Source organism: Triturus cristatus, chromosome 1_2, assembly GCF_964204655.1.
Source record: "Triturus cristatus chromosome 1_2, aTriCri1.1, whole genome shotgun sequence".
In the NCBI taxonomy this organism is placed as follows: Eukaryota; Metazoa; Chordata; class Amphibia; order Caudata; family Salamandridae; genus Triturus; species Triturus cristatus.
The window spans coordinates 989,763,589-989,775,640 of NC_140580.1; the positions used below are offsets into that span (position 1 = coordinate 989,763,589).

Consider the following 12,052-nt stretch of genomic DNA (forward strand, 5'->3'; position numbering starts at 1 on the left):
GCAGATCTGTATGCATTTTACAATCCACCTAGCTATCCCTGATTTAGAGATGGGGTTGCCTTTATGAGGTGGAGAGAAAGAGACAAACAGTTGCTTTGTCTTCCTGAAAGGTTGTGTTCTCTGGATATAGTAAAGCAAGGCCCTTTTAACATCCAGTGTGTGTAGAGCCCTTTCTGCAACAGTTTGAGGTTGCGAGAGAAAAAACGGTAATTCTACCGATTGGTTTAGATGAAAGGGTGAAATGACTTTGGGTAGGAATTTTGGGTTGGTACGTAGGAGAACCTTGTTTGGGTGCATTTGGAGAAAAGGTTCTTGTATAGTAAGTGCTTGTATTTCACGGACCCTTCTAAGGGAGGTGATGGCTACAAGGAAAGCTGTTTTCCATGTGAGGAATTGCAGTTCGCATTTATGCAAGGGTTCATAAGGTGGTCCCATTAGCCTTGTGAGCACTATATTTAAGTTCCACACAGGTGAGAGTGGCACTCTGGGGGGAATTATTCGTTTTAGGCCTTCCATAAAGGCTTTAATGGCAGGCACTCTGAAAAGTGATAGGTGCTGTCTGTTTTGTAAGTAAGCAGCAATTGCTGCGAGGTGTAGCCGAATAGATGTATATGCTAGGTTACATCTTTGTAGGTGTAGTAAGTAGCATATGATATGCTGTATGGATGAGTCTAGAGGGTTGATTGTGTTATGGCAATAAACAACAAATCTTTTCCACTTGGCAGCGTAGCAGGCTCTAGTGGTAGGACGCCTAGCTTCTCTGATAACATTCATACAGTCAGGGGGAAGGTTAAGGTATCCGAACTCTAGGATTTCAGGAGCCAGATCGCAAGGTTGAGCTGAGCTGGGTCCGGGTGTCTGATCTCTCCATGGTTCTGGGTTAGGAGGCATGGTGAGGTGTAATTTTTGGTGTGGCACTACTGAGAGTTCCAGCAACGTGGTGTACCATGGTTGTCTGGCCCATGTTGGAGCTACTAGAATGAGTGTGAGGGAGTGCTGTTGTAGCTTTCGCACCACTAATGGAATTAGTGGGAGAGGTGGAAAGGCGTATGCAAATTTGCCTGACCAGTTCATCCATATCTCATTGCCTTTGGACAATGGGTGTGGGTATCTGGCGGCGAAGCTTGGGCATTTTTTGTTTTCGTGGGTGGCGAATAGGTCTATTTGTGGATGCCCCCACATTTGAAAGAACGGGTGAAGAACTTGCGGGTGAAGTTCCCACTCGTGGATCTGCTGCGTCTGTCTGCTGAGCAGATCTGCCATGGTGTTCTGGACTCCTGGGACATGTTGGGCTAGAAGAAAGATTTTGTGTGGAATTGCCCATCTCCATATGCTCTGTGCCAGTTGAGAGAGCTGTGGAGAGTGTGTGCCGCCTTGTTTTTGGATGTAGTACATGGCGGTCATGTTGTCCGTGCGGATAAGGACTGCCTTGCCGAAAATCTGTGTGTGAAAGGATTTTAGGGCTAGAAAGATTGCCAGTAGCTCCAGATGATTGATGTGGAGTAACTTTTGTTGCGGCGTCCATGTGCCTTGCACTGTGAGGTGTAGTAGATGAGCTCCCCAGCCGGAGAGCGATGCGTCTGTTGTCAGGATTATTTGTGGAACCGGGTCCAGGAACGGTCGACCTCTGGAAAGATTTGTGGTGTTCCACCACTGCAGAGAGCGATGGGTGCGACCGTCTACCAACACCAGATCTGTCAGTTGCCCCTGGGCCTGGTTCCATTGGCGTGCTAAGCACTCTTGGAGTGGACGCATCTGGAGTCTTGCATGAGGCACTATGAAAATGCAAGAGGCCATCATTCCTATCAGTTGCATAAACACTCTTGCTGGGAGGGAGTGTTGAAGTATGAATCTTTGACGCAAAGCTTGAATGCTTGCGATCCTTGCCGGATTGGGGTAGGCAATGGCTTTTGAGGTGTCTATGGTGGCACCGAGGTATTGCTTTATGTGGGATGGCGTTAGCTGGGACTTTTGGTGGTTCACCGTGAAGCTTAGTTGGTGAAGTAGCTGGATTGTAGTGGCAGTGTGGTGTACACATTGGTTGTAGGACGCAGCTTTTATCAGCCAGTCGTCCAGATACGGGAAGACGTGAATGTGCTGTCTTCTGAGGTGTGCCGCCACTACCGCTAGGCACTTGGTAAATACCCGTGGTGCCGTTGTGACCCCGAATGGGAGCACCTTGAACTGGTAGTGTTGCCCGTCCACTACGAATCTGAGGTACTTTCTGTGGGCATGGTGTACCGGAATGTGAAAGTACGCGTCTTTCAAGTCCAGTGTGGTGAGAAAGTCGTCCTGGGAGAGGAGCGGAAGTACCTGCTGAAGTGTTACCATGTGAAAATGGTCCGAATGTATGTACGTGTTTAGAGGTCGGAGATCTAAGATAGGTCGTAGAGTCTCGTCTCTTTTCGGTATTAGAAAATATAGGGAGTAGACCCCTATATTTTGCTGATTGTGGGGGACCTGTTCTATTGCGTGTTTTTGTCGGAGGGAAATCACCTCCTGCTTTAGTAACGTGGAATGTTCTTGTGACATTGGGCGTTGCCTGGGTGGAATGTTGGGGGGGGGGGGGGGGGAAGATGTGAGTTCTAGGCAGTACCCTGAACGAATAATTTGGATCACCCACTTGTCTGATGTGATGGACTCCCAGACGTGAAGGAAATTTTGTAGTCTGCCCCTGACCGGAGTGGGATGGTCTGGGGGGAGCAGGGGAAAGTCATTGGGTAGGCGGTGTGGCAGAGCAGGCAGTATTTGTTTTGCCTCTGATTTAATTGTTATTTCCTCTATATCCGCCTCTTTGATAACCTTTTGTGAAGGTGGACTGAGGAGGGGATTTGTAGGACGTGGACGCGCTGAGGAGTAGCCTCTGCCCGTGCCACGAAAGGAAGAGCGGCGAAAGGAGCGTCTAGGAGGGTGTGAATGTAGGGCTCCCATAGATTTCGCCGTATCTGTATCTTTTTTCATCTTCGAGGGCCTCATCTATCTTTGGCCCGAATAAATGTTCCTGATCGAACGGGTGGTTTAATATAGAGGCTTGTACCTCGGGTTTAAAGCCGGACACTCTCAGCCAAGCGTGTCGACGGAGTAGGACACTGGTGTTAATGGCCCTGGAAGCTGTGTCTGCTGCGTCTAAGGCACAGCGTATAGAGGTATTGGTTATGGTCTTACCCTCTTGGATTAGTTCATTGGCCGTATTTTTATATTTTTCTGGGAGATGGTGCATGATGGTTTCTAGCTCATCATAATGCGCCCTGTTGTATCTGGCCAATAGCGCTTGAGTGTTGGCGATACGCCATATGTTAGCTGCCTGTGACGCAGTGCGTTTTCCTGATGCTTCCAGGAGCTTTGATTCCTTGTCAGGTGGTGGTGCTTCGCCTGACGCCTGGGAATTTGATCTCTTTCTTGCGGTGGATACCACTAGGGAATCCAGTGGCGCAGGCCCTTTGATGTAGGCAGGATCTGTAGGGGCAGCCTTATACTTTTTTTCTATACGTGGGTTTAGGACCCTAGCCCTGACTGGGTCTTTAAAGACCTCTGGCGCATGTTTTATTACCCCTTTGAGCATAGGTAGTATAGCAGTAGACCTATGTGCTGTATCAAAGGTGTCTAGGAGGAAATCTTCCTCTACTGGGTCAGTGTGTAGCTCTACCCCGTGATAATGTGCCGCCCTCTGAAGTAGGTGGTGAAAACCTAGTGAGTCTTCTGGTGGTGATGGCCTGGATGGATATAGATCATCTTGTGGGACATCTGGAATGTCTGGATTATTATAATCATCCCAGGGGTCTGGGGATCCTGTAGGGGTGGGGTCTTGTGGCACATCTGCGGGGTCGTAGTATGGGTCCCCCTGATCATCATGGTCTGGAGACTGGGTCGGAGAGCGATGAGGCAGGGGTGGAGAAGGTGGAGAGGGTGGAGAGGGTGGAGGAGGCGGGGAAGGCACTCTGAAAGGGGAGGTAGCACAGTCCTTCCTCTTCGGAGGTGGAGGTGGAGCTGGTCTGTCCAAATGTCTCTTTTTAGAAGACAGTGCCAAATGTCCAGTTTTTGGATCCTTGGTAAGTGTCTTTTGTAAAGGATCCGGTGTAAAAAGTTCTTGGGACACTGGTTGTTCGGTCGACGCCGACGTTTTCGGGGCCGACGGCTTCTTAGGCTTGTCTGTGCCGTGCTTTTTGGGAACCTCCGATTTTTTGTTCGGTGCCGATACAGGCCTCGGTGCGGGAGTGTCGGTGCCGGGGGCCTTATGATGTTTGGTCGGCACCGAGAGGCTGGGTTTCGACACCGAGGGCTTTGGTGTGGAGCTCGGTGTCGAGGTAGAGGCCGATCTTTTCTTCGCTGCGAAGGGTGTTTTTTGGCACCGCTGGCAGGCTGGCTCGAGCCCGAGCCGCCGGAAGGCTTACTTGGCTTCGTCACCGGGACCGAAGGTGGGGTGTTCGAAGCAGTGTCTTTGGTCTTGCCTAGGGGCGAAGGCGTGACCGAAGCCTTTTTGGGTGTCGGCGCAGGTGTGGGAGGGGGTATTTTACTCACGACCCTCTGCGCCGGGGTGATGTCCTCCACATCCGAGTTGTTGGCTTTGGAAGCACTGACGAGGTCCTCTTCGGTGTGCTGGTGTCCCGGAGGTTCGACGTCGTCCCCGAAGAGGTCGACTGGAACGGAGGTCGAGGAGTGCGCCATTTTTCTTCTGGCCCTTCGATCTCGAATAGTCTTTTTAGATCTAAAAGACTTGCAGGCGGGACAGTCTCGAGCCTCGTGTTCAGGGGAGAGGCAGAGGTTGCACACCTCCTGAAGATCGGTGTGGGGGAATTTCGACCCACAGAGGGCACTTCTTGAATGGAGTCCTTTCCATCAGCCGCGACCGGAGCCTGGAGAGGCCCGAAGGCCGCCGTCGATGACTGGAATCGAAAGTGCGTCGAAGAAGAAGGTGATTGAGGAGATTAGTATCTAAACAATACCGCGGAGAGCGAGGATTTCACTTCGATCGTCGAACTGGAATGTCCGGAGCCGGAGCGCGAAGTATTACATCCGAGCCCGATGGCGGAAAAAAACAATCTGAGGATGAGCCGAAGCCCATGCGCAATACGAACCAAGGGAGGAGTCACCAACCTTGTGACTTCCAAAGACTTTCCAAGAGGAAAAACAAACTGCAAACATCCGGGCCCAACACCAGATGGCGATCTATGCAAAAGTGTGTAATCTGCAGCTCATATGCCTCGAACATTATGTTTTCATGTGCTACAATCCGGGTGGACTCCGTGCTGTGTTTGCTCCTAAAGCCGAATTTAGTTGTGTCAAGCAAGTGATTTGTGTTTATGAAAGAAGCCAGTGTCTGATTCATGACCTTTTCAATTATGTTGGCCAGGAATGGCAGGTAAGATATGGACCGATAGGCGCTATGGACCAAAGGGGAAAGGTTTGCCTTATTTTACTAGAGGCAGGATAGATGCTTTTTTTCAAGCTGTAGGAAAGTAGCCAGAGATAAACATTCAATTTAAGATATCGCCCAGATGCACTGATATAGTTGTAGGAACCAATTGTATTATTTTCAGAGGACATGGGTCCAAAGGGGAGCCCAACTTAAAAGAATTGATCAAACTGAGCACCTGATCTGCAGTAAGTGGTGAGAAGGAAGCTAATGTTTCTAGCTTGGAGGGTGCGGAGACCTCACCATCAGACCATAATATTGAACAGGAGTTAGCTGCGAAATTTTTGTAAACCTCTCCAAACTTGGCATGAAAAAACGAAACCAGTGTTACAGAAAGATCGATTAAAGTTAGTATTATCAGGAATGTTAGCAGGTTTTTTTTACTGTCTTAAAGAGTTCTTTAGTTGGCTTTTTAGGAGTGGAGGAGTGGAGTCAGAAGCTGAGTAATAGCAGCAACGAAGGCCAGATCAATCTGAGTGGGACAGAGAAGGTGGAAAGAGCCAGATTAATCTGAGTGGAACTGAGAAGGTGGAAAGAGCCAGATCAATATGAGTGGGACTGAGAAGGTGGAAAGAGCCAGATCAATATGAGTGGGACTCAGAAGGTGAAAAGACAAAGACGGGAACTGGCACAAAGAGAGCCATCTCCCTGATGGGCAACAGAGGAAGAGGACACAGCTAGAGAACAACTCCAACTAATTATATACCTGCCAATGGGAAACAACACTTAATACATGTGTGACTAGTCTGTCCATGGTGGGGACAAGAGACGGACAATATATATGGCTGCAGTATACAGTGTCAATATCAAAATGTCCTTGCAGAGAATATATAAATATTTCACCTGTCAACAAGCATACTTGAAAAAGTGTAACCATTTGTGACATCTATAACATAATAGATTATGTGGAACAAGCACATATATCAAGCTTACAATGTGATTTGTACAGGTTACACAACTTCGGGCGGGAGGTACTGAACATTTTGAAGCGCACAGCCATACCTGTAATGGGCATGTACATGCATTTTTACATAGATTATTCAAAACTTATAAAGCGATTTGCATTAACAATAGTCTCTAGATTCCACAATTACACAGGCAGCATGGACCTTGGAGGCTATTGCTCAATGTAGGAGAAGGTTGATTGGAGGACTAGAGTAGACGTATGTTGGTAGGATGTAAGCATTGAGGGTCTATGGAAGTAAAAAACTACAGAAGAGGTGGACATTTGCCTCTCTCCGGAACACTAGAAGAGAGAAAGAGGGCCAATCTTTGTTTCATAGTGGGATCATTTCACAGAAAAGGGTAGAAGGATAACAAATGCTGTCTTCACATCTTCTCCTTGCCTGGTTTGGGGATGTCAAGAATTATTTGGCTTGTGCTGCACATGGAATGAGCTGGAAACGCCAGAGTGATAGGTAATTTGTTTATGGTGTTTTATCTTGCATAGATTATGCATAAGCACGTGAATGGAATACAGGATTAAAAAGTGAGCCAGCTCCCTCAGGGGTGGGGTAATGTGATGATGTATTTTCAAGTGATCCGGGATGCAGCACCATTCAGGCAACCTAAAGTGGCAGATCTTCTCAAGTTGCTTGATTTCATGTCAACAGTGACATCACCACTATGTAATGTGTGATTTTACGTGGAATCCCCTTTGTAAAGATGTTACTTGTGCATTACATGGGTGGCTGTCTAATATCTGCTCCATTAATTATAACTAAGGTATTTCAATATATAATAGTTTTTTAATTGCAACAGTAAAATTCATTCAAGCAAAGTTTTCTAGGAATTTCAATCACTTTTTGATAACAGTAAGCTACGGATTCTTTTTGCATACCATCACAAAACAATTTTTAGTTACTTAGGGGGATTTTCCAATGGTATACATTTCCAGGTTCTCTTATTTTGTCTCTAACTCCGCCCATATTATCTGCTGGGCTTAGTGTGTCCTTCCAGGATGCCATCTGCCTCTTATTTCAGCCCCTTGTAACCATGACACTTACATAAGTTCCCTCTCTCCCTGCCAGGAATGCAGGCGTGACACGTACCTGTAATCAGAACGCTCCTCATTAGCGTAGGGTATGAAATTTCCCTTGGGCTGTGTGTAGTTGTGATACTGAGATGGCGTCAGAATCAATGGAGGAAGGTCTCCTGGGAAGACAAGAGGTTCGGATTAGGGTCAAGTAGTTAGAACCCCCCTAAAAAACCTTAACAAAGTTGCTCTCATACAGTGATCACAAAGGGGAACATTTGGCTAGTCAAAGAAGCAGCCAAAATATGTGACTAGCAAGAACCTCTAACATTGTCCAAGTATATTTGAGGAAGTTGTAGCTTGCCCTTGTGATACCTATAGGTGTTCATATCTTAGTTTTAACTCAATGGAACTTTGAAAACATGAGTATCGGTCTTGAATTTATTACTAGCGTCACCTGGAAGCAACATCTATGTAAGCTCCCAGCAGCATCTTTGTGGCTCCAGTAGTAAGTGTGACTTGTGTATCTGCAGCAGTGAAATGAGCAGAAATGTACAGTGCATGTGCACTTGATCAGAAGGTGATTCTCAACCACAAATGTTCTCTAATGCTTATTTTGTGCAACTCCAAAATGTTGGTTGTATGACGGAACAACGCAGTAAAAGCATTGCACGCCTTTACAGTGCTGTTTTTACCCAACGTTTTTTTGCACGCATATGCTTTTACCTCGCATGCCACTGCCACGCACTTTTAGTCTAACTAAGGTAAGCATTAGTAAGGTAAGTTTAAATATATATACATATATATCTATATTCATATTTAATTTTTTTATCCTCGGGGGCGGGGCAAGCCCCTATATTTACCTTAAATGCATGATAAAGGACTGCATGGTAAAGGCCTTTACGTGGGAATAACTTGCGTGGTAATAAATGTGTGGTAAAGGTATTGTGATGTAAAAATCAAGTTGTAAAGACTATTTCCCCCAACTTTTAGGACTATTTTGTGTAGTCCCGCCACAATCCAATTAGAAAATGACTTTGAAATAATATCAGATCTCCAAGTCGCCAATTCACTTGAAGGTCCTTTAAGTACTGAAGCAGACCTTGGGAATCACATCCGGCATATTTTTCCATCTGGGAAAGGGTAATGTGGGTACGCAACTCTTGGCCAACCACACCTCTCTCCCTGCGGAAGGGTAATGCGTATGCAAGACCCACTTTCGACAGAGGGACACTACAACTTTTAAGCCACACAGTTACTTTTTCTGCTACACAAGAGACATGCCTGCTTCGAATTCCGGTACATGCCAGTTTAGTTGGTGTTTGCACAGGAATTTCCGCTTTCAAATATCGGCCATACTTCAGGGAATCTGCCCTAGTGTGCCCAAATCTACAAATGACTTGCTCTCAGCTGTCCCATTTGCAGAGTCATTCTCTCACCAAAGTGTTCCTGCCAGTCATTTGTGCTCTTAATAGGGTACAGAGATGATTCACGGTGTATGGTGCACTGTGTAATGACAATCACTCTTGCACGGATAAGGAACAACTTGGGAACTTAAAAAAAATTAAAGCAAACATTTTCAGGCTTTTAACCTTAAAACAATATTGCCATTTTAAATGGTATATTATTGTCAAAAAAATCTCAGGTGAGGTGAATCCAGTATCAGGCCAAAGATGTCCAGCTAGTTCCACTGAGCTAAAATAAGAAATGAATTCACTTTGAACTATTTATTGAACTGGGGTTTTGATTATAAAGAATTATTCCTGCATACATCTACGTTGTTTCCACATCTGCATCCTGTAGAATTCTGTACTATTCATCACCTCAACAAGGCCAAAAAAGTATATTTTCGGAAACCAAAAAAAGAAATGTAGAAAAGCATGAATAATGCTTGTAACCGTAATTGTAAGGTCTTAAACCCTAATTCAATTGGCTACACAAATCCACTGAATAAAATATTACCTATATCTATCTGCAAACTCTGATCGATCGTTTTTGATAAGCTGGAACGCCAAGGGCGTACAACTGCACCTCCCATGCATCACTCCAAAAGAGTATGCATTCGTTAAAGATGGCTTCAAAGTGCGGCATGCTAAATAGGTACAGTTCACTGTGTACATTTTATATTTTACCAACTGGCATGCATTCCCGCACACTTCCAGCTTAGCAGAATATTTTTAAAACATGTAAGACCACTGAGGTAGCCATCTCCAAGGAAGGGTAAATGAAAAAGGGGAAGAAAAACCTACCTATCTCAGGCACTGAGAGCGCCACTGTCATCGCTACACAGACGAAGAAGGCAGGCAGGAGGATCTGGGAAAAGAGAGCCTTGGTGTTGCGCTTAGCGCAATGGAACCGCTTTACGATCAATCCATGGAACTGTCGCAGCTTGAGCCAAGAGCCCTCCAATTTGTAGCTTCCTTGCCCGTTATTCACTTCCTCTTCTGCTTCCTGGTCTGTACAGACAAAAAAAAGAATATACATGTATAAAAAACACATTGACATATAGAAGCACTAATAATGGTACCTTAGATGTTGCTGCCACCTAAGGCTGTAAAAAGGGTCCTTGCATTCCTTTATACACTTTGAATAATAGCTCATACAACTGTGTTAACAAGTAAAAAGTGCAGGACTCTTCAATAACAGCATAAAGTTGAGGGAAGAAACTGAGGGAGCTAGAATGTACAGATAAACTGAGCCAGAAGGAAAAACAAATTGATGGCGAAATTGATCCTTAGGGGAAAACAGAAATTGATGGAGAAGAGGTACCAGGAGCAAAGACTGGAAATGATGGAGACACTGAGCTTCAGGGAGGCAACAGTAGAGGATAAACGACACAAAGCTGGGAGGCAGGAAACCAAGACAGGCGTAAAAGCAAAAGGCAGCGAAAACAGGCCAGCATTGCTGAAACTAACCTCGGGAGAGGATCTTCACCATAGGAGACACAAACTATTACTGGGCTAGATAATGGGAAGGAGAAAGAGAGGGATCTAAAAACAAAGCAAGAGTGAGAAACAAAGGAGGACTTGGGAAATCTTAGTGACAATGTGTGGGCAGAGAGAAACTGTATTAAGTAGAGAGAGAAACCAACCAAAGAAGAGAACTAGGGCACATGTGGGAAAATAAAACAGAGGGTGAAATGGGGGACTGGAGGGAAACCGGGTCCGACAAAGACACTGAATAGTGTCAGAAAGCAAGCCAGGTGAGAGAGGGTTGGGGCAATCTTTGGGGTAAACCTGCACAAGTAGGGAGGAGGAAACCAAACAGAGATGGGAGCCTAGCAAGAAGGAGCAAAAAATTAAGCTAGAATGTTTACAGAAACAGAGCCAGAGGGTTACCACATATGCGAACAAGTGTAACCATGATAAAAAGAAGAAATTGAGAGGGAAGAAGAAATATACCATGACAGGATAACAGTGTATGAGGTCGAACTGCGGTGGGAGGACAAGACAGAGAGAGTGTAACAGGGATGCAGGTTAAAACGGGGCGAGAACAAGTGAGAAAAACACCAGTGAGTGTGAAAGAAGAGTGAATAAGAAAGGAAAACTAATAGAGAAAGAAAGTCCCAGAGAAACAAAAACAACGGATAAAGATGAAAGAGCTAGAGAGTAAAGCGGGAAAAAAAACGAAGAAGCAAGAAAGTATAAGGATCAAACACGACAAAAAGAATGAAGGCAGAAATATAGAAAGAAAAAAGTGTATGGGGGCAAAAATGATAATTAACAAGAAAAAAATGTAAAAGAAAGAAAGAAAATAAATGTGAAATGCGAAAGCACGCGAAACAGAAAACCGTTTATAAAGGAGGCGAATGAGTTGCACAGTGAGAAAGAACTAGTGAAAAAGGAGAAATGATGACAGGGAAACAGTGCGAAAAATAAAAACAAATGGCTCTTGTAACCTGCAGGAGAAAGGCATTAAATGAGACCAAATACAATTTTTAAAAAGAGCATGAGAAACAGACTGCAAAAGGCAAAGTCAATAAGAATAAACAAAAGACAAAATTTGGGAAGTGGAAATAATGACGGGAAAAAACAATGTTAAGAAATGAAGATTTGTAATATGAATTGAAAAAATAAATACAGTACAGGAAAGGCATGACATTAGGTAAAGACGTACTTAAAAGTAACAACAAAATTAAGAAAATAAAGTAAATAAAGAGGTGGAAATTGTTAAAAGAAATAGGAAGCAACAAGCAAAAAGAAAAGGTGAAGTAAATGGAAGCAATGGATGAAAGCAGGATGACTAAAACAATGTGAAAGAGGCGAGGGAGGGATCAACATATTCAAAAAGAAAACCGAGGTAGAAGTAAAAAAGAGGTATTAAGGGAAGGGATTGAAAAAGAGCAGCTAGAGAATAAAAAGGGCTGAGTATGAGTTCTTACCACTTAAATGTTTCTTCTGGTTACAAAAGAGACATAAACATCACAATATACAAATGTAATACGTGTTCGTCCAAAACTTCAAAGTCTTTGGTAGGACAGAAATAGTGTGAGGTTTTCAATGGCTACTTAAAAATCAAATTTAAAAAGATAGCGTTTACTCCTTTGAAACTAACATGGACTGACTCGCAGTGTCTAAAAATGAAAGCAAACCATATTAAGTATCAGAACATAAACTGAAGCAGCACACACATTAGGAATATGTTGTGAGCTAGCTTCATATTAG

The 12,052-nt window shown here is 44.6% G+C and overlaps 1 protein-coding gene across 1 annotated transcript in view; it reads right to left on the bottom strand.

The window, feature by feature from the left end:
• Nucleotides 1–12,052, bottom strand: part of ABCA2 (ATP binding cassette subfamily A member 2) — a 569,797-nt gene that overhangs the window by 130,449 nt on the left and 427,296 nt on the right. The window contains exons 28-29 of the mRNA XM_085611149.1: nt 9,638–9,844; nt 7,465–7,567 (exon numbers count right to left, since the gene is read on the bottom strand). Coding sequence (XP_085467275.1) covers nt 7,465–7,567; nt 9,638–9,844 — 310 coding nt within the window. The remainder of the gene's footprint in view (nt 1–7,464; nt 7,568–9,637; nt 9,845–12,052) is intronic.